The sequence below is a fragment of the Urocitellus parryii genome, chromosome 6 (genome assembly GCF_045843805.1).
Source record: "Urocitellus parryii isolate mUroPar1 chromosome 6, mUroPar1.hap1, whole genome shotgun sequence".
In the NCBI taxonomy this organism is placed as follows: Eukaryota; Metazoa; Chordata; class Mammalia; order Rodentia; family Sciuridae; genus Urocitellus; species Urocitellus parryii.
Window position 1 is genome coordinate 159,555,142 of NC_135536.1, and position 23,790 is coordinate 159,578,931.

At 37.7% G+C, this 23,790-nt stretch overlaps 1 protein-coding gene across 1 annotated transcript in view; it reads right to left on the reverse strand.

Annotated features, from left to right (window-relative positions):
* The window catches only part of Macrod2 (mono-ADP ribosylhydrolase 2), a 1,937,146-nt gene that overhangs the window by 174,909 nt on the left and 1,738,447 nt on the right, over window positions 1–23,790 (reverse strand). The window contains exon 9 of the mRNA XM_077800161.1: window positions 14,923–15,004. Within this exon, the coding sequence (XP_077656287.1) occupies window positions 14,923–15,004 (82 nt within the window). The remainder of the gene's footprint in view (window positions 1–14,922; window positions 15,005–23,790) is intronic.

The following is a 23,790-nucleotide window of genomic DNA, read 5'->3' on the forward strand; positions in this document are numbered from 1 at the left end:
TATGAGAAAGTACAGCTGAAGTGATAGTTTCTGACTGAAGGTCCTTCTATACCAGGTATGATGATCAATTTTATGAGCACTATAAGGTGCTCACACAGTATTTTGGTGTGTGGGTGAGGTTGTTTCTGGAGGAGATTAACATTAAATAGGTAGACAGAATAATGCGGATTGCCTTCCCAATGTTGGTAAGCATCAAACAGTCAGATGAAGACCTGGATAGAACATAAAGCAAGAGGAAACCCTCCAGCTAGACTGCTTTCATTCTTGTATGTCTGTTTTTTCCTGACCCTGGAACCAAATCGAAACATTGGCTCTTTCTGGGTCTCAAGCCTGTAGGATTCAGAATAGAAGTACATCTTTGGCTCTACTGGTTCTTAGACCTTTGGATTCAGAATGGAGCTACACCACTAGTTCTCCTGGGTCTCCACCTTGCAGACTGAAGATCATGAGACTTGTGAGACTCCATAATCCTAGAGTCATTCTTTATAATACATATCTCCAATATACACATTATGTATGCATACATACACCATATATACATATATGTAAATATGTATTATGTGTACAGATGTACACATATTTCTAAATATATATATACATACATATGTACACATCTCTCTCTCTCTCTCTCTCTCTCTCTCTATATATATATATATATATATATATATATATATATATCCTATTGGTCCTGTTTTCTACTTTTCTGGAAATTACTGATTCACACACACCCAGTTGAAGGATATAAACTTTGTTCTGAAAATTAGAGTGATTAATCAACTTTAGGCAGTGAAGAGTAACACCATGCTTTGAAAGATTTCTTTTTTTCATGAGAGGAATTTACTAAGAAATTATAAAATACATACCCAATATTTTGGTATTATTTGTATTAAAATCAAGCAGAAAATACTTTTGGTCTGGAAAGCACCTAATGTGCCATTACATATTAATAAAATCCACAGCAGCTCAACATTATTCTATATAATGTGCTTGCTTGAGTTATATTTAAGCTGCAGATTTCTACTGAGTTTTTTTTAACTTTCTCTCTAAGAAAACTAGGCACCAAAAAAGACAGTGTGTTAAAAAAAATAAGAAAAAGAAATGATAGCCCATGGAAATGGGAAGCCATGCCATTCAAAATTTGGAAGTATTTAGGAGACTGATGGAGCGTGGGCACAGAGCTGCTGCCCTTTTAAACAGTTCTTCAAGCATCATACTTCTTTGTTAGAGGACAAAAATGAAATAAAAGGTTTCTAGCCAAGGCGATACAAATACCATTTCAAAACAGAGAGCAATCCATCAGATGGTATTGTTCTGTGCATTCAGAAATGCCAATCCAGAAAATACCCCCTCTCTTCCCGGGAGTAGACCACACAGAGGGTAAAACTCCATTTCCTTTTAAGGGGCCTCTTTGATGGTAATTTCATAATGGATGCTGTTTTTATTCACCGCATCACTCTGTGTCAGATTACCCTGTTGAGTTCTTCACAAAACACACAAATATGACTGAAATTCTTATTTTGATAAAAAATGTATGTGCAAACCAACAGTTTCTCATGAATAACCAGTTCTTGGTAACAGCTAGCTTCAGATACTTCAGAGGCCATTTTATAAGAAAATGGTTAGCTATTTTGAAGTCTAGACTATCTATTTCAACTTTTATGGGAGACGAAGTTAATAAGAATTATTTTTGTTGTAATCATTATACCTGCCTTCTGAGAAGCACTTCATTTTTCGATAATAAAGTCCACAGGTTTTTTGTTTGTTTAATGAAGCATCCCATGGGTTTTGGAGTGACTTCAAATATGTCTACTTCTTTCCTCTGGGTCCTCCTACTAATAGTGTTTTGAGAAAGTAGAAAAAGCAAAAATGCACACCCATATAAAACTCTACAGAATGTTATTCTAAAAGCAGAAATTCTCGAAAATATAGTTTCTGGGTCAAAAGCATCATTGTCATCTGAAAACTTGTTAGAAATGCAAATTCTCAGGTGGAACTTAAGATTTATTGAATCAGAAGCTCTGGGGGAGAGACCTAGAAATCTATATTTTAACCAGCCCTCTAGCTGATGTTCATGCACAGGGAAGCTTCAGAGCCACTGGTGCAAAGTACTGATATTACTGCACTGGAGGATGATCTTTAAAAAAAAGTAGATGTTCATCTTTAGGAACATCAAGGCTGAAGTAACTCGTGTTAATGTAAAGGGTGCCCAAGGTGGGTATGAGAAACAATTATGCTCTTCACAAAGATACTGCATGTTTTCTTCTGTGTTTTAAGATTACCCTGCTATCTTACAGCTGGATGGATGGTATCATAGTCCATAGTCAGGAATCTTAGATTGCTATCATAGTTCTTGGATGAAGACTAACTTCAAGGAAGTCTGTGACAGCATGGAAAAATTAAGGTGTTATGAAGGGGAAAATTACCATCATGAGCTACTAAAGCATTCTTTACACCCCTAAGGGAACAAAAGAACAGACACCTAAAATTGATCTCTAATTTTCGTTCTCAATATTTTAGGGGGGCTAGGGATGTGGCTCAAGCGGTAGTGTGCTTGCCTGGCATGCGTGGGGCGCAGGGTTCAATCCTCAGCACCACATAAAAATAAAATAAAGATCTTGTATCCACCGAAAACTAAAAAATACATATTAAAAAATCTCTCTCTCTCTCTCTCTCTCTAAAAAAAAAAAAAAATAGGGATGCTCACACACAGGAGATAGTCTGTACGGTGAGCAATTCCATCATCCTGTTGTGGCTTTTTATTTCATCTGTTCATAAGTCCTCTGCCTTGAAGCTTAATTTCTTACCACATGCCTCTTTGTGCATTCCTTATCTTTTTGATATTTCATTACCAATGGATCCTAGGAAAAATTTTTTGTTTGCAGAGAAAGAAAATATTATTAGCAATAAAAATGCTTTTCAGGACTTCCTTATAGTAAAAAGATGTTGGAAATCCTCATGGCTTACTTGTCTTGAAAGCAGAAACTAGGCAAAGATAGACTGATAAGGGAACATCTTTACCTAGTCTGGCTTTTGTCATTAAGTTGAATACCTGGACCCACTGAATCTAACAAATGGCTAATATAGTTTCTATAAGATAATTGAGAGAAGAAGGAGAAAATTTAATTAATCTATTTATTTTTAAATTTTTCTTTTTATGGTGTTGAGGATAAAACTCGGGGCCTAACACATACTAGGCAAGTGTTCTACCACTGAACTACATCCCAGTTTGAAAAATTTAAAAAATAAATAAATAAACAGATAAAAGCAAATATGTCTCATTGAGTACTCAGATCTCATTAATTTATAAATTAATTAATCAAAAGCACTACTTATAAAATTGCATGGACCTACTGCTTGCAGTTTTTCCCACTGGGTACACCATGGTACCAATTACTGAGATGTGGGATTCAGGAAGAGGAAAATTGGGAAGATTGGAACAGATTTTGAATTTGCTTTTTGGATGGGCTGAGTTGAAGACATCTGAGGGTCTCCAGTGGAGGTGACTTGTGTGCAGGTGAGTGTACCAGATTGGACTGAGTCAGCCACAGACAAAAGTCTGGAAAAGCAGATGACAGGGCATTCATCAAGATAACTGCTGCTCACTCAGGCATGAGAAGGACTTCAAAGGGTCCTGTGAAGTCATAGGATCAAATCAAATATGTGCTGGCTTTGGTAACCATGCTCAACCCATCCAAGAGGTTCAAATAACCTCAACAAGGACAGTTGCAGTAGAAGGATAGGGACAATCATGTGATTGCTGTGGATCACAGAATGAATAGAGAGTGAGAAAGACAATCCTTCAAAGCCATGTGCCTGAGAGTAGGGCTGTCTATCAAGCGGAATATAGGTTGCAGGATTTTCAGCTCCTCTGTTTATCTTTACTTCTTAGCCTTATCAGGGATTATTCATTCATATACTGTTCCTCAAAAGAAACTGTCTCCCTGCATTTGTGCCTCAATGTTTTTAACTAAAGAACAGAAATTAGTCTACCCAGGATGTTTGAAGGGTCTTTCAAAAGCACCCTGCCAGAATCTCTGTTAAGATGCCTGCAGTATACTCCCTTCTCCAAGTAGCATTCAGTCCTGTCTTTTTTTGCTAGGACTTTTCTAATGAGATCAAACTCTGCTTAGTCAAGGCTTGTGTTCCCAGGTCTTTATTTGTTCTGCTGTTTATCAGCATTTGCTACACTCACTGCACACTCAACCCTGTTGAAGGGACAGATTGCTTTCTGTCTGTGCCTGCTGCTTGTTCCTACATCCAGGTTGCTTGGTTACAGCAACACTTCACTGGATTTTCATTGAAGGCAAATGTGTTTGTAGCTTTTGAGGCCCATCAAGTGGAAATGGTTAGCACCCATTTCCTAAGTAGGCAGTAAGCTCATTTATGTCACATTACAGAGAGCATGGCTTGTAGAATCCTAAAGCAATGTGATCTGCACATTAAATGTGCACAAATGTGTCATGTCCCTGTAAGTATTCATAATTGAAGAAAATTCTGAGTTCTTTCAATCTGTATAGTTTTTATATGCACTGAATATGGCATTTAGAGGAAGAAAAGTGCAATTCAGACTGGGTAAGCAGTGTTTGTATATGCGTATGTGAATGTTACTTATTCAAAGATTATTGGTGTGTTTTTTAAAAATCATATCTGCAGTAAATTTCCAGTTTAGGGCTTAAAATTCCACAAACTTATTATCTTCAGTTCTATCAGTCACAAGTCTCTCAAGGGAGCAAAAATCAACCTGCAGGTAGGGTTGCATTCTCTCTTTTTTTTTTTTTTTCTGGAAGCTCTGGAAGAAAATCTGTTTATTCATTTGCCTGGCTTCTAGAGACCACCCCCCATATTCCTTAGCTTATGATCCTGTTCCATGGTCTTCAAAACTAACTCTGTTGCATCTCTCTCGACATTCTTTCAAAATCACATCTCCTTCTGATTCTTCTCTTCTGTCCCCATCTTCCCATTTTAAGGACCCTAGTGACTATATTGACCTTATCCAGAAAACTCAGGATAACCTCCCTAACATAAAGTTAGCTGACTGAAACCTCAATTCCACTTGCAAGTTGATTTTCTCTTTTCAATATAACATAATCAAGGTTCTGGGTATTAGGATGAAGAAACTTTTTTTGGGGGGAACTTTTTTGACTGTCTCCCCTGGTAAAATTAGGAAGCAAATTGCTTTTCATAAAAATGTCTGAGGAGTAGAAAGTAAGGACAATTCTATTTGTTATTTGTTTATTTTAAATACGATGATATCCCGTGAAGGATGTCCAGGGTCATCTTTTGTTTATTTGTGGTGCTGGGGATAAAACCCAGGACCTTGTGAATGCTACTCAAGTGCTCTGCCACTGAGCTACACACCCAGCCCACAGAACAATTCTATTTAGAAATAAAATGGTTTCCTCTGGAATCAAGTCTATAGGCTTAATATTAAGTTCATTTTTGGTTTTTACTTGAGAACATCATGGGAAGTGAAGTAAAGTCCTTTTTCATTAACACAGATGGCCAACAAATATATGAAAAAACGGTTCAACATTTCTATCAGGGAAATACAAATCAAAACTACTCTAAGATTTCATCTCACTCCAATCAGAATGGTGTAAAGAATGTGAATAATAATAAATGTTTATGAGGATGTGGGGAAGTAGTACACTTACACATTGTTGGAGGGACTGAAAGTTAGCATAATCAATATGGAAAGCATAATGGGGATTCCTCAAAAAACTAAGAAAAACCACCATATCACCCAGGTATACCACTCCTCAGTTTTTATGCAAAAGAAATAAAATTAGCATACTATAGTGATACAACTACTTCAATGATTATAGCAGAACAATTTACAAAAGTCAAGTTGTGAAACCAGCCCAGATGCCCATTAATTGATGAATGAATGAAAAAAAAATGTGTTAGATATACATCATGGAGTTTTACTCAGCCATAAGAAGAATGACTTTATGGCATTTGTCAGTAAAGGGATGGAATTAGAGAACATCATGGGAAGTGAAGTAAGCCAGACTTAGAAAATTAAGGGTCATATGTTTTCTCTCATATGTGAAAACTAGACCAAAATAAGGAAAGAGTGGTGGTGGTGAAATCAGATATCATTAAAATAAAAGGAAGATCAGTGGAGTAGAAGAAGGAGATCAAGAAAAAGGAGGGTTGGGAAAAGGGAAGAAACACGTAATAAATTTAACAAAATTACACAATGTACATGTATAAACATACCACAGTGAATTCCACATTAATGTGCATCTATAAGCACCAATCAGAAATAAGTGAGTGGAAAGACCAGTGGAGTAGAGGAAGGAGAGTAGGGGGAGGGAGGAGGGAAGGGAGGAGTAGGGACTGGGAACTGAAATGGAATAAGTAAAATTCCATTCATGTGTGATTTTGTCAGAATGCACCCAACTACTATATATAACTCTGAGGCACTAATGAGAGAGAGAAAATTTTCTTCTTCTTTTTTCTTCCATTACTTCTTCCTTGCTTCTTTCCTTTCTCCTTTTCTTTCTCAATTCTAATTCTTTCCTTGCACTTTTCTTTCATCTGTCTATTCTTTTCTTTGTTGGTTATAAAATAAAAATATGACAAATAATGAACAGATAAACTATTGGTAACACATATTTGATAGGTTTAAGGACCTTTAAAGACATCTTGTAAGTCAAAGATGAAATAATCAAGAAAAGTGTATAAATGATATAATTAGTAATTTCAAATAAGAAATTTGTGGATATATTAAGTAACTGGAATGGATAGACCAAATTAGCAGCCAAAGAGCTGCACATAGTTATCCATTAATTACCTTACTTCATGTGTAAAAGTGATAACATTATGAGAATGTGACCCATTGAGAAGAGCAGGAGAAAACCAAGGTCTTATCTGTGGTTCATGGGAATGTAAGCTCAGGTTGCTAGGAGTGAATGGAAATCCCAGCATTTGCAGGCAGTGCTGCAAACAGAGTGACCAATTTGACAATTACTAGCAAAAGCATCTGGGTTTTGTAGGCATCTGAAAAGAAATTCCACCTTTCAGAAAGTATTAACAAATACGAATGATACCAATATTTATCTATCAAGATGTTTTTTTAAAGTGTTGCTTATAAACAAACACAGGATCATTTGCAAAAAAAAAAAAAAAAAAAAGATTCCAAAGTTTAATAAAGTATGTTTTGGGGGAAGCATTGGGTCCATTAAAATTATATGTTATGGAAGAATATATAATGACAAAAGCAAGTTATGAGAATGAATTTCTGATTGTTTGCGTTTTTAATTTCTAAGGACCAGAAGGATAAACCATAAAATATAATTCATCTCTGAATTATGGGACAGGAAATGGTCTGCATTTTTTTTTCTTTTTGCTCATCTAATTTTTACTATGTACCAACATTACTTTGGTAATAAGAAGTTATGGGTTTTTTTTTTACACAATGATCGCAAAAGTTAAGTTGCCTGCTTTAAATTTTGTTTTAAAGAAATAAATGTAGATATTTTAAAATTTATTATGCATGGTCTAGATACCTACCTGAATATTCATTTACATTCTTATTCATTACATTTGGAATTGGCCCATGACTATGTTTTCCCATGACAAGACTGAAGCATAGAAAAACAAAATGCACAAAGCCACAAATTCTGGGGTTGTGACAGGATGAGAAGCTACATCTTGCAATGACAAACCTGGCAGCATATTCCCTTTCCCCATAGATTCTTTTGACTGTCAAACTCTTCACTAGTCATTGATTATATTTCTGAGAAATTCCTCACCCTGTCATCAACAGTGCCTTCAAGCTGCTGTCTTCAAACGGCAACTGACTTGGCAAGAAGAAAGAAAATCTCTGGGGGCCCTCCACACCCTGTGTTTCATCATTGTTCTTAGAAAACTGGTGAGGAAGGAGGAAGTGAGCAGAGGAGGGGGAGCGCATGGGAGGGCATTATATAACTGGAGGAACACTAGTGTGACAGGAGCTCTAGCACATAACTGTGAAAGGAATAGGGGATTTTTGTGATAGATAGGGTGCTTTGCACAATTATCCATGTTTTCTGGACCATTATAGGAAGAGGAATTGCACAGTTGAAAAGCTTTGATGCCATTCTTTACCAACAATGTGACTTTGGACAACTTAGCTCTTTTTCTTCATTCTCTGTTCACGACCTTCCATCCTCATGAAGGCACATGATGATTCTATTACATAGGGTTGTTGTTTGAAGGCCTGTCTTTAACTTATGGACTGAAATAATCCTTCTTAAATACAGAGGCTTCTCGACTTATGATGGGTTGCATCCTGATAAACCTATTGTGAGTTCAAAATATCTCAATCCCCCAAAACCCTAAATACACTGAGCCTCGGGAACATCCTAAACCAGCTACGGTCTGCTGTAGAGTACCAGTTGGGTCACATGACTGACTGCGAGTTATGGCTCACTGCTACTGCCCAGCCTCATGAGGAAACATCATACTGTGTATCTCTGGCCAGAGAAAGGATCAAAATTCAAATTTTGAAGTTTAGTTTCTATTAAAAGCTTAACACTTTGCAACTATTGTACAGTTGAACAATCTTAGGTAAAACCATCCTTAGGCATACAATAGACACTATCTGTATAGGATCTATCATGCTTCTCTTTCACTCCAAAAATTGCTCGTAGTTCTGACTGCTTATTGGAAGAGGAGGAGCATCAAACTACTCAGAGATGCACAAATTGGAAATAAGCATCCTACTTTATTTCACAATTTCTCTAATACAAACTGTCCTTCTTCCTCTGGGTCGTTTATATAACACTCAGCATCACTTCTCAGCATCATTCATCTTTTAAAGATTACTATAAATGCCATGCTTTTTGTGAAACTTGCCTCAACCAATCTGTTCCTCATGTGTATTGTCCTCTGAATTTCTGGATGCTATGACCATGGCAATGTGATACTTGATTACTTGCTAATGTTGTGTTTTAACTGTTTGGCACAATGCTTGACCTCTTCTGGTATAAAAACGGTATTGTCAGAGAGGTAAATAGGGAGCCTACATCCTGGGAACAAATTTTTACTCCTCACACTTCAGATAGAGCCCTAATATCCAGAGTATACAAAGAACTCAAAAAATTAGACAATAAGATAGCAAATAACCCAATCAACAAATGGGCCAAGGACCTGAACAGACACTTCTCAGAGGAGGATATACAATCAATCAACAAGTACATGAAAAAATGCTCACCATCTCTAGCAGTCAGAGAAATGCAAATCAAAACCACCCTAAGATACCATCTCACTCCAGTAAGATTGGCAGCCTTTATGAAGTCAAACAACAACAAGTGCTGGCGAGGATGTGGAGAAAAGGGTACTCTTGTACATTGCTGGTGGGACTGCAAATTGGTGCGGCCAATTTGGAAAGCAGTTTGGAGAATCCTGGGAAAGCTGGGAATGGAACCACCATTTGACCCTGCTATTGCCCTTCTCGGACTATTCCCTGAAGACCTTAAAAGAGCATGCTACAGGGATGCTGCCACATCGATGTTCATAGCAGCACAATTCACAATAGCTAGACTGTGGAACCAACCCAGATGCCCTTCAATAGATGAATGGATAAAAAAAATGTGGCATCTATACACAATGGAGTACTATGCAGCAATAAAAAATGACAAAATCATAGAATTTGCAGGGAAATGGATGGCACTAGAGCAGATTATGCTTAGTGAAGCTAGTCAATCCCTAAAAAACAAATACCAAATGTCTTCTTTGATATAATGAGAGCAACTATGAACAGAGCAGGGAGGAAGAGCAGGAAGAAAAGATTAACATTAAACAGAGACATGAGATGGGAGGGAAAGGGAGAGAAAAGGGAAATTGCATGGAAATGAAGGGAGACCCTCATTGCTATACAATATTACATATAAGAGGTTGTGAGGGGAATGGGAAAATTAACAAGGAGAGAAATGAATTACAATAGATGGGGTAGAGAGAGAAGATGGGAGGGGAGGGGAGGGGGGATAGTAGGGGATAGGAAAAGTAGCAGAATACAACAATTACTAATTGGGCATTATGTAAAATTGTGGATGTGTAACCGACGTGATTCTGCAATCTGCATTTGGGGTAAAATTGGGAGTTCATAACCCACTTCAATCTAATGTATGAAATATGATATGTCATGAGCTTTGTAATGTTGTGAACAACCAATAAAAAAAAAAAAAAAACGGTATTGTCAATGCATAGGTTCCAAATCCAACTATTTAGAGAAATTTGGGTAAGACACCAGTAGGGAAACCCTTTGAAATAAATCCTGTCTAAATGCAAAGACAGTTTCAGTGACCTCAATGGTAAGAGAATGGTGGTTACAGTAGACAGAGTTTTTCAATCTCTGTACTATGACATTTATAGATAGATAATTCTCTATTATGGGGAGCTGTCTTATGCACTGTAGAATTGTGTATTAACATCCCTGGCTCCTACCAACCACAAACCAGTAGGCTTTTCTCTACCATATTTATGAAAAACAGATATGTCTTAAAATGTTCCCTGAAGGCAAAGTCATTCATAATGGGAAACCACTGCAGTGAACAAATGCAGGATTACCCTTAAAGAAAGGGCCAAAAGGGCTCTCTCCGAAGCTTCCAACATCAGGATTCTTTGATATTGTTACAAAACTGTCAAGTTATTATTTGTTATTATGAGAAAAAATAATATCCCCAAGTTCTCTATTAGGATTTAAGTAAAAATTGACTTCCATATTTCAGATAAGGACTTTTACCCCCCTTACATTTAATAAAAACTACACACAATTCTGCACACTGAAAAATACGAACCTTTTATATAAAGAACAAAGAGACTTCCGAGTTGAATCACAGAAATATTATTTGCTTTAGGCCATGTAATGGTGCACTGTAACTATAAATTATTTGCAACCAAAGTGTATGATAATTCCATAAAGCTGCCACGCTCCACTTCCAAATAATACATCTGGAAGGAAAAAGTCAAATGTGCTTCACCCCACGGCAAGACATAAAACTGCTGCAAAAAAAAAAAAAAAAAAAAAATCATTGCCGATTTCTTTCCTTTGAGGTTCCCACCGCATTTCCATGGTGGGCACTGTTATGGGCTGAGTCGTGCCCTCTCCCTGCAAGATTCATATGTTGAAATCCTAACCCCTGGTCCCTCATAAAGTGACTATATAAGAGACAGGGCCTTTAAAAAGGCAATGAAATTTAAATAAGGTCATTAGAGAGGGTCTTCATTCCATCTGACTGGTGTTCCAGTAAGAAGAGGGAGGACATTCCATCACAGGCAACTCAGAGGAAAGGCTAAGTGAAAAGAATAGGTATCTACAAGCCTAAGAAGAAACTAATCTTGTCCATACCTTGATCTTGAACTTCCAGCCTCCAGAATTTGTGAGAAAATGTTTTACTGTTGTTTAAAGCACTCACTTTATGGGACTTTGTTTTAGCAGAACTAGGAAAACTAATGTAGGCAATTTTCTATTTTCTCCTGTGGTCATGCTATAAGGTCTTTTTGCTTACTCCACTATCCCTCACCTGCTCACCTGCCATGCTGCCTGGATGATTTAGATAGAATTTTATTTTGAGATCCATGATAAGATACCAACTTGATTCGCATGAGAAAAGTTTCCACGAGGACATTTATAGGAGTTGGAAGAAAGAGGAGCATGGCCACTTTGAAAAATAATGGGCAGCAGATGAAATCAGGGACAGGACTTTCTCAGTGCTCCCTCCAAAGGCATCCTGGAACTTCATCTCAGCCTTCTCTGATGATGCTCTGAGAAAATGAACCTATTATCACTTGTGCAATGACAGATGTCATTCTCAATTTTAAAATACAGTTCTGCTGGTTGGTAGCTGTATGCCACACTTTCCTCAAGTATGCCTCATATTCCAACATATCTAAAAAGTAGGGCTGTACAATGATTGTACAATGCGGTAACTGCCTTGGCATGCATTTTCAAGCCTGTCATAGTTGTTTGAAACCCAGTTAGACCCCATCATCTTTGGCCTAGTTAAAACCTCCACTCCCTGTGTGGGTGGTTGTGATAGGATATATTCACTCTTCATTTCACTGACCTAAAAACCCAACATATCCCACCAATGCTGGCCATGATCCAATCTAATGGCCAACACCAAAGTCATGTAAATATGTTACCTTTTCATGAACATTTTCTTTAAACTAGCCAATCCCAAAAGCCCTGTGTCAAAGCCTGAGGGATAATGAAGGCACAGTCCCACAGACTGTCTGTCTCTCCCTACCCCCTGTTAGTGGAGCTCCATGCTGCCAAAAGCTTCCATTAGCCTCCTGATAGCACCCCTAACCTCTCTGGACCTGTAAGTAATCAATTTATTCTGTATCATGCATTTTGGTTTCACTTCCTCATGATGTCTCACCCAACACATCCATCTGAAACTAACTTTCTCCCCAGTCAGGGCTCTCCTACACAAGTGTCCTTAAGAACACATTAAAAAGAAACCATAACAATAGAAATCACAATACAGGGTCAATCTGTATTGTGTTCTTAGAGTTCTTAGCAGAACTGATTAGAAGATGAATTGATTAGCCCATGTAAAGAAATGAAAGGTGTATTTGGCTAATAGGAAAGAGCCCATAAATGTCAGCAATTGTTCCTAGAGGTGTAGTTACACCTGTGTCATATCTTCAGTACGATCTCTTCTACTTTAACTTTTATTGTTTTCTCATACATTTTGTTGTAGATTCTCAATTATGATACAATCACAAACATGGGATTAAAGAACCCCCAAACAAAAAGGTTCAGATTCATATAAAAATGACTGTTTTCAGAACTATTATTATTTTGCGTTAGGAAGGGTTATGAGCACTAGCAAGAGACACTCTGAATGCCAGTTTAGGGAAATATATAGTAAGCCAGGAAAAATTCATTCCAATCAAAAATGGAGTGGTTATAAAATAACCATAAATTCACATTAAGGGCAGGCCATGTATATCATATGTATTAGCAATCACATATTCTATTCGCCATCAATTTTATTTTATATCATATATTCGGCATTTACAAATGGCTGATGCCTCGACATTGCAGAAATACAGCATAATTTTTGAGGATTTTGACATTTAGTTTAAAATGTACTCACTATTATAAATAAGCACTGGAAATAATTTCATGAGCATGGTGTGCTTTGAAGCATTGATGTGAAACTGAGGGTGATCTTATTATTCTTTCACTTGCTCAAATACTGAGATGAGTTTTTGGATTTGTTTAACATAGCAATTTTTCAAATAATAATTTATTTGCATAGTTATTAATATATTCTAGACCTCTAAAACTGCCCTATTTTCTAAGAATCTCAGTGTGATTTTTTGGCTCTGCATCATTAGATATACCTGCTGAGGGATAGGTTTGTTTCAACATCAGTGGATCGTAATTACGCAATTATTTTTTTTAATCTAGTGTTCAAGTGAAAACATGTTTTTGTTTTAGAAGACACAAAATGAACGTCACTATTTTTAAACATCTGAGGGAATATAAAATTTATAAAATCTTAAAAATTATGCTGCAATTTTGATAAGACGAGACGATTTGTGTCAGAGAACAAGTCATATTTTTTACATAATGAACAATTCCTTTTAATAACACTTAAAAATGCACGTATCAATCAGCTCACTGTAGTTAGAAAGGAAATCAAGGTAAAAGATGGAACTAAAGGATTGAAAGAGAAAAAAAAAAAAAGAACTCCAAATGAAAATTTAAAAAGCCATCAGATTAGGGCCAGAAGAATTTATTAAATTCAACTCATTGCAACAACAGCTTATAAAACAGTTATCATGTGCTTTACACTGTAAAACATTTAGAAGATTCACCTTTTGATTATAAAACTGGAGAAAGGACTTTAAGTTAGAAGAACTGGGTCCACTTAGAGCATTGGCATGGGGGTTGAACATCATCATTTTTCTGCCATGGTTCCCTTCATTGCCCGAGTCCTACAGATAGATCAGCATCTGTGGGTGGGCCATGCTTTTTCTTGTTTAGTTCTGACAGAAGGCTTAAGAGGGTGAATGTGCACCAACACACCCTTTTGTTCACTCTCTCCCACCAACCACAGTCACCCATTGTGTGAAAAAACTACTTACTGATGAGATCGAAACTTCAGGAAAATAAAGCTTTCTGGAAGGCAGGCACTAACAATGCTCACAGTAGCCTGAAATTTCCAGGAGGCAGTTCTTACCGTGGCTAAGGAAAGCACTTTGGGCACTGTGACTTTAATGACACCATAAAAATAACAAGGCATTAAACAAGCCTCAGCCTTAATAGGCTGGAAGAGGGAGAATGGGAAGAAATATTCAAATTATCCCAGTACGACTAATGGCACATTGAGTGGATGTAAATCCATTACTCAAGGTTCTTTAATAACCCTGACATTTCTCCTACATTCTAAAAAGGAGTGTGAAATAAGGTGAATGACTACCATTCTCAGGTTGCCTTAGAAAGTGCCACTGTAGTCATTGCAATTTGGCACGAGAAAATTGGGTGGAGTAGGGCTGGAATGCAGGAACAGTTTGAATCGTGACTACAAATGTAAATGGGTTCCTCAAAATTTCCAACAAAAGGATTTAATGTGATCAATGAAGGCATGAGTCCTGGAAATCTTACTCATTGGGGAAGAAAACACAGACCAAGCAGTAGGGGGCCATGGAGTCATTTGGTCCAAACCCTCACTTGGATGTAAAGAATGGGGACCGAAGAGATGAAAGGACTTCCTAAGACAGAGAGGTCTAGAGCCCAGGTTTACTGTCATCTCCTTCAGTGCTTAGAAGCTATGATACACATTTGCGGGGATGGCTGACATATGGGAATCACAGTTGTTAACAGTCCTGAAGATGTAAAGTGAGATATAAATATAAGTAATGCTTCTACTTCTTCAATTGTGAGTTTCAAAGGAAACAAATGGCTTTACTCACCTACAGGGAAAAACTCGCTCATTTTCTTTTTGTAGATTTTGAAATCAACTTCTAGGAAGACGCAGATGATGATCCGATCCACCTAGAGGCAAACAATAAGCACTCAAAGTGAAAGAAAATATGGCAATTTCTTTCCTATAACATGGTCTTAGAACAAACAAAAACAAATGGAAAAACCTCATACAGATGTATTTAGTGATATAGCTAACTACCTCCCAGCATTCAGTGAAGTTCAAGGGTACTGGGGTGTGTGTGTGTGTGTGTGTGTGTGTGTGTGTGTGTGTGTGCATGCATGCACGCACACTCTGTATATAAATAAACCCACAAGCTCTTTGGTGGAAAGATGTTATATAAATCAAATAAGAAATAATAAATGACAATAAGCCACTTTGCAGCAAGCTATAAATAAGAGCTGGGAATCCGACAGGATACCTAGACTTTATGTTCTATAAAACAGCCACTCGAGAGGCACACAGCAGAATCACAATAAAGTATGTCAGTAAACAAAGAGCTCTTTGTCCTACTCTTGTTAGATAAATATATTTATCAAACCTGTTAGTATTTGAACATTGTCCTAAAAAACTTCCATGCAACTTGATTGTCTTGAAGTTGTTTATATTTTAGCCTAATATACTCAGAATTGCAGTAGAAATAAAATATTGTTAGTTGACGGTGACACAAGGTCAATATACCATTTAATCTGGTAGATATTTTGAATCCTAAAAAGTCACCTCAAATGTAAAACATGCGCACAGTCTATTTATCCTCTTTCAAACAGAGTTTCTCTGTGTTAGGAGTTTCTTTGAAGCATTCAGAGAGTGGTGTGGTACACAGAGACAAGAGGTGGAATATACATAATGCTCATGCTTAGTCTATATTAAGTTGGTGACTCTGAAAATAAACATCCCTTTAGTTCCTTCATTTGAAGAATGTAGAAAAAAGTTTGAGAATCACTCAGAGTCTATCAAAGTGCAACTGATAAAGCATCAAATAAGGCCTTTCTCATGTTAGTAGGGAATGAAATAGGGCATGAATGCAGCAGGATAAGAAAGAACCCAATGGATATCATCCACCTAAACCTGCAGCTCTCCCAACTTGTGGGGTACAGATCCTGTTTGCCAAGTGTGAAAGTTCCCAGTGAGAGAGACCTGTGGGGTGAGACATGCTTCGTGAGGTGAGACCTCATAACTGGGTCCTGAGGAACCAGCAAGACTGATTCAGACCTCCAATCCGTGGAAGTCCATAGATCTGGCTCCTTCATCCCTTCCCAGGTCTCCACCTCACTCCACCTCAGCTAAGGTGCACTGCCTTCTGGGCAGGCAATGGATTCCATGCTGTAATAAACAAAAACCATACGCCCCTGTAATTGCCCCACAGGACGGATTATAAGAGAAAGCACCTAGCCTTCAGAATTGGAAAGACTAGGGTGCAAATAACCATGTTTCTTTTCTTCTGTTTTCACTTTGGGGTCTGGTGTCCAGCCCTGTTAGCATATCATTAATATATTCTACAAATACAAAAACTATGCCCATTAAATTTATAGTTTACTTTGCAGGTGAACTATAAATTTAGCTGAATAAATTATTAACTCCGTGTAATAACAAATGTGCATCTCCACTCTGCTTATGGTGTGTTTATGTCCCATGACTAAAGCTCAGAATCATAAAGTTGAACAATAGAAAAGAGTTCCCAAAGGTCATGTACTCCATAATAGAAATGCATTTCTAAGAAATTTAAAACATGAATATATAACAGTGTAGAAATACATTGTACTATTTAAATAATTGAGAGGACATTAGGCTGGTATAGCGCCAGACCCCTGAGTTCCTACGTAAACAGACTGAGCGTAAACAGTAAAAAGAAACAATAATCAAATATTTTCTTTGCCTGTATCCACATTCACCCTACAGAAGCCTCCTCATGTACCTTCAGTCCAGCCCAAAGCGTCCCATAATCTGGAGATGTCTAATTCATGAATTTCTGTCTGGTCAAATTCTCAAATTTGAACATGACTCAGTTAATCTTTTGTCAGAACTAAATATGGATACATACAAAGGAGTGCCACACCTAACTTTAGGATAATGTTTTCTGAAGAGGGATGGAAGGTAAAGGATGAGAAAGATAGGGATTTGAGGTATCAGTTAATATTTTATTTATGTAGAAAAAAAAGCTTTGAGAAAAATAAGGCAAATGGCTAATAGGAATTAACTATGCTGCATAAATATATTATTTGTTCTGTAACTTTTTGTATGTTTGAAATACTTCAAAATTAAAAGCCCTAAAATTAATAATAAGACCTGTAGCCTTATTATTTTTTCTTAGACACATCCTACTCTCCACCTGTCTTGAGCTGCTCGTAGTTTCCAAAGATAAAATTATACTCATTTCGGAACCTATGATTGCTAAATTTTCCCCTCCAGGTTTCAGATTATTTCTCAAATCACCTAATTGTGACAAAAAAAAAAAGCAAAAGCAAAAACTTGGCTTAATAGAAATCTAAGAAGACCAAGCTAAACAAGCACATATTTACTCATTTTATTTTAGAACACTCCTTTCCCTGTGTATGTGTGTGAACATATGTGAGTGAATGTGTGTATATGTGTGTGTGTTTGTGGATTAGCTCTTTAGTGTTAATGCTATTCTCTTATTTGTATTTTTAAACACTATAAAATCCATGTCTAAATTTTTCAAATGTTGCAAGAAATTGAAACCTTTCCTTTAGCAAATTAGGCTCTGTTATCATGAAGATAATTTGGGTCCAAAATTCAGCAGTCCAGTTTATTTTTTTGTGAGTGAAAATGGATGATGAGGATGAAGCACTTTATTTATTTATTAATTTGTGGTGTTGGGGATTGAACCCAGGGCCTTGTGCATGTGAAGCAAACACTCTACCAACTGAGCTATATCCCCAGTTACTTTTATTTTTAAATAATTGAGTGGACTAGTTCTCTTTTCTTAGAAGCAAATTGAATCCAAGAATTAACCTCATTCACCATGTACTTATTAGGTATGTATATGTGTGTGTACATACACATTCTCCAAGGTATTGTTGGACAAGAATTTATTTAGTCGACAGGTTCTGTGTTTATAAACTCATCTCGGGTACTGAGTACTCTTCTTCCCACAGCTTTCTTGAACTGGAGAGGTGGGTTCTAAACCCTTTTCTCTTAAATCTGGGAGGCTTGTGACTATGGAAGAAATGATGTAAATCAATTTCAAAATGATATAATTCAATAAAATATCTGCCTGCTTCTCTTGGGAGGCTGTCTCCTGTACATAGTCATCACGCCACGAGGAACCAGAGACCACATGGAGAATCTATATGTAACAATTCCAGCTAACAGCCTTAACTGGAAGAGGGTAGCCTTCAGATGGTTTCCGTTCCAGGCATTTGAGCCACCCCAGCTGATGCCACATGAAGCAGAAATGAGCTGTTGCTGCTAAATGCTGATTGAAAATTCATGAGCAAAGATACAGAAATACATAACCAGAAGTCTGATTTCTTCCAGCTTCTTCCTATCACCACTTTTTGGAGTTTTGTTTTTCTAGCTAAGAAAGAACTTGACTCATGTTGAAAAGGTCACACTGAAGTAGAAATCCAGGAAACAGAATCTACCAAGGGGTGACAAGAAGAACATAGAATGTCTAATTGCTACATGGCTGAAAAGATTGGAGATATGACTTGTGCAAAGGAGAAAGGGCTGAGGTTTTCCATGCTAGCCCTGGATAAATTTCAAGAGAATCTAAAAGAATGGCTCATTACTGAGACAGAGGAGTGTGGTTTCCATTCTTTTTTCTTTAAGTCGTGGGAAATTTTTGTAAAATGTTGAGAGACTATTCATTTATTCACTAGTTACTAAATGGGCAACTTGAATTTGTTGGGTCTAGTCCACATACCATTCAATCACTAGAAAACATGAACCCAGAAACTGAGTGATTTTTTTCCTTGAAGCCAAAATTTAATTAATGACAAAAACTCAGGTATCTTAACTGTACAAACAGCATTCTCTCTATGATATCTCCCAGATGGAAACACATGGGATTGAATTTCTAAGCCTATAACTAGCTCTGTGACATTGGGTGGGCCTTCAACTCTGTGGCCCACCAGTTTTCACATCTGTCTAATGAAAGGATTGAACTATATCATCTCTATGGTTTCTTCCTCCTTTGTGATGATGTTTTACATTGTCATTTTAGTAATGAGCTACATTTCTCTGAGTGGTTCTGGATTAGGGCTGGCCACAGAGAAATTTCCATGAGATTTGTAGGACAGAAGCACAGCTGTAGCCATTGTACTATATTGGTTTAGAGCTCTGGGTAGATTGCACACATCTTCACCTGGGTGTAGGGTGGCGGCTATTGGACTTCTCTAGCTCCTGCCAGTCTCTGCCTCCAGTGTTTTTTGGATCCTATGTTATTCACACATGTTCTCTGCAGTGAGGACACAGGGTCCTTCTGTAGCTTTAAGGCCCAGTGAAGTGAGAGACAGATATGCATGCCAGTTTGTCCCTGTGGAGTCTAGTTTTGGCTCATGACTTCATGTTCTCTCCCATTTTGCACTGAACTTTCCTCATTAACACCTGCTCTTGATCATTGCCCTGCTGACATACTCCAGGCACTGATTGGATGTTTTCCATAGATTTCTTAACCAGCTGCTTTAATCATCTTTTTCATCACTATGACCAAAAGAAAGACTTGAGAAGAAGGAAAAGTTTATTTGGTGCTTAGGGTTTCAGAGGGCTCAGTGCATAGATGGCCAACTCCATTGCTCTAGGCTCAAAGTGAGGCAGAACATCAGGACAAAACAGTGCTGCAGAACAAAGCAGCTCAGGACGTGGCAAGGAGGAAGCAGATAGAACCTAGTCAGCAGAGACAAAATATAAACTCCAACGACATGCACCCAGTGACCTATCTTCTCCAGTCACACCCTACCTGCCTGGGTAGATTACCACCCAGTCAATCCCTATCAGTAGATCAATTCAATGATTAGGTTACACCTCTCATCATCTGATCATTTTATCTCAAAATATTCTTGCATTTTGTCACATAAGCTTTTGGGGGGCACCTCATCTCTAAACCATAACACCAGCTCCATTTCATGGGCCCTGAGTAGTAGATTTCTCTGCTGGGGAGAGAAATCTATCATCTTTTGCATATTTACTTTCCCACTGTCTTAGTGAGCTTTTGAGTTGCTGTGACCAAAATACCCTCAGGAATGACTTAGACCAGGGAAAGTTTATTTGAGGCTTACACTTTCAGAGGTCTCAGCCCATAGATGGCCAGATCCGTTGCTCCAAGCCTAATATGAGGCAGCACTTCGTGGGGGAAGGGTAGCAGAGGGAGGCTGTTCAGCTCAGGGTGGAGTCAGGAAAGAGGGAGGGAGGTAGAAGTAGAGGGAGGAAAGGAAGGAGAAAGGGGAGGGGAAAGGAACCACAGGGAAGATGAACACCTTTAGGCCACGCCCCACCCTGTGACCCACCATGCCCCATCTACCAACGGTTACCACTCAGTCCATTTTAACTAGGATGAACTGATTAGGTTATAGCGCTCACAGTCCAACCATTTCACCTTTGAATATTCCTACATTAACAAGAGCTTTGGGGGGATACCTCAGGTCCAAACCAAAGCACCCACTTTTCCCTGTGATTTTATAATATCTAGTTAATTATAGGATAAATCATTTATTCTATATCACACACAGAGTTCTGCTGCCCTGACTAAGCCTCAATCAATGCGACCTTAATTTCATTGAATATCATGTAGGGAAACTCAACAAAGTATAAAAAATAACAGTGTCCCCATTTAGAGGTGGGAACCTAGACTTGACAAAGATATTTCAATTTCAATTACTTCCTTCAAAATCACCATTTGTTGGTCCTAATCTATATTCTCAGTGAACTTCCTAAAGTATGTATCTTCTCTTTCATAATTCATTTCATATATTTAACAGGATTCACTCCTTTAAAGAACAAGTTGTCAATAAACTGCAATTGATCCTCATTCTAAAACATAACATTAAATAAAACAAAAGGCAACATTCTTATCTTTGAGAATTAACAACCTGACTCTAGTCCTCTTTATTCCTTAGATGGCAACCTTATGAAAAATCAGGTGCTACTCATTTCTGTGTCACTAGTATATGATCATAGGAACTCACACATAATAGGAGCTCTGTCAATATTTGTAGGGTATATGATTAAGCAAATAAACAACTAAAATGTAGGTATGTGCCCGATTTTTTTAAAAAGTGAGTTCTAGAACCAAAAAAAAGATACTGAGTAAGTAGACTTTCCCTTATGTTTGCCAAATGACCTGCAAACAGAACTGCAGAGGACCCTGAATGTTGATTATTTGTTGTCACGAACTGTCATCTTTTCCGGTGATACTATCCTTCATTGGTTCTCTAGATCAGTACCAAGGTCTTCATACAAGGCATTTATTAGTTTCACAATAGCAACAGTGACATCCTCCTGCAAACTAGAATGTATTAAAAACTAAAAGGTTTTATAAAGGAAAAAGACAATATCAAGTATATGTAAAGATGGATGTAGATTGACAAAACACATATGTAGCTTTAGAAGAAAAAAAATCTATAAATATATACAATAATATAGGTGAATCTCACAAGCATAATGTTGCATGAAAGAATCCAGGAAAAAAGTATACACTGGATGATTCCAATTCTTTCAAATTCCAACACATTATAGAATTAGACAAAATCACCTACAGTGCTAGAAGTCAGTGTAGCAATTACTCTGGGGTGAGGGTTGCTGAAAATCAACCTAGAGAAATGCTTAACATCTTGCTATTTTGATCTGGATGCTTGTTCCCTGGATGTGTCCAGTTTGTGAAAATTTATCAAGCTGTGCACTCAGAAACTATATGTATGTTATGCTTCAATGAGAATTTTTTAAAGGTTGAAAGTTTGATGTTACAGTTGTCTTGGTCAACAATCCAAAATCTATTTTCATTGACTTAGAGGTCAAAAAAAGTCCTTTAAAAGCTGACCTTCTAAAGGCAGTCTCTCCATATATTTCCACTGATGCCAACTGTAGCTCACCCATCAAGGCATAAAGGAGTAAAGATGTATTTCTTTCACCGAGATATCCATTAATCCACTGTGGGGGGTTTTATGCCCCATAAACATGATGACATACGTTCTATTAATCTTTTTCAGCATCATATCCATTGCCCCTGAAGAGGGCTACACAGTGAAGCAGGACTGGAATATCTGTGGCTGACCTCCATTTTTCATAGCTACCCGTCACAGGGAACTGACACAGGCAAGATTATCCTGTGTTCAGGGATACTGGGACAATGAATGGATTCTGATGAATGTAACTTGCTTCCTCAATGACAAACATTCAAAGATAATGGTGTACATGCAAATACTTCTATAACTGGGGACTGATGGAGGTATATGCTGTGTAAATACATGTATAAATACAGCCCAATGGATATCGGAGGTGAGTCCCAGTGTTCCTAAAACAGAGCTTAGGTATGGTGTATTTTTTTTTTTTAATAAAAGAGAAGCTTCTGCTGGCAAGCGAATTAAATTTCAGGATTTAAGTATCAAGTTTATACAAAGAGAGGTTTTGAGAGCATGGCAGACCAGAACACTGGGAGCTTCCTTGGTGTTATGATTAAGTGAAGGATAAATAGAATGGCAAAGAGACAAGGTCTTTACTGATTAATTGAAGAACAAGAACAAGAACTTGAAATGCCTGCATGATAATCCCTCCCTCCTCTCATGTCTAGTGAAGCAAAGGAGAACAATCTCTCTGTGTATTAGTTTTCTGTTGCAGCATAACAATTTACCACAAATGTAATGGCTTCAAACAACTCTTTATTATCTATTTCCCACTAACTTATATTTCAGGGCCCAGCCTAGTTGGGGCCTCTACATACCCAGAGTCAGAAAAGCTGCAGTCTAGGTGTCAGCTGCATTACAATGGTCACTAGAGGTTAGAGTTCTCTTTCAAGCCCCTTCTTTTAAGCTTTTGACAGAATTCAGTCCCTTGCAGTTGTAGGATTAGGTCCACGTTTTCTTGTTGGCCACAGACAACAAGAAGGCCATGTGCAATTCCTTGCTGTGGACATGGATATGGTGCTTGCTTTCTTTAGGGCCAGCAAGAGTGTGTCTTTATGACTATTCTCATCTCTAACCCCTAATATTTTAAGAACCCAGTCAGACTAAACAGGAATTCTTCCCTTAATTAACCCAGTGGACCAAATACTTTAATTATATCTGTGAAAATCTGTTTTTCTAACCAAGAGAGTGACTATACCATCATATTTACAGGATCCACACACTAAAGCAGAGAATACTGAACAAGACATGCACACCTGGGAGAGGAGTTGAACCATCATGGAGGCTGTCCTGAACTCTGCCGCCACCCCAGTTTTCTCCATGTAACAGCCACCTGTTCCAACTTTACCATTGATCAGCTCTGTGGCCTTGAGCAAGTTACTTGTGTCAGTGTCCTCATCTCCAAAATGGAGATATTGACCTGGTGGGACTTAGTGGCTTAAAATAACACCTATTTATTTAGTTCACATTTCTTGCAGGTCCAATGGCTAGCTCAATGTGACTTGGTTGAAGGCTGAAATCAAGGTGTCAGTAGAACTAGACTGTTCTCTAGAGATTCTCCAGAGATTCTGGAGAGAAATCCACTTCTAAACTCATTGTTGTTGACAGAATTCAGTTCCTTGCAACTGTACATCTGCGTCCCCATTTGCTTGGCAAAGGGCCTGATATGTACTAAGAGCTCCATAAACATTAATCACTTGTTTGTAAAGTTTCTATTCACCTGGCACCTGAAAACTCTAGGGCAGTGCTGGCATATAAGAATATCAGTGTTCACTTAA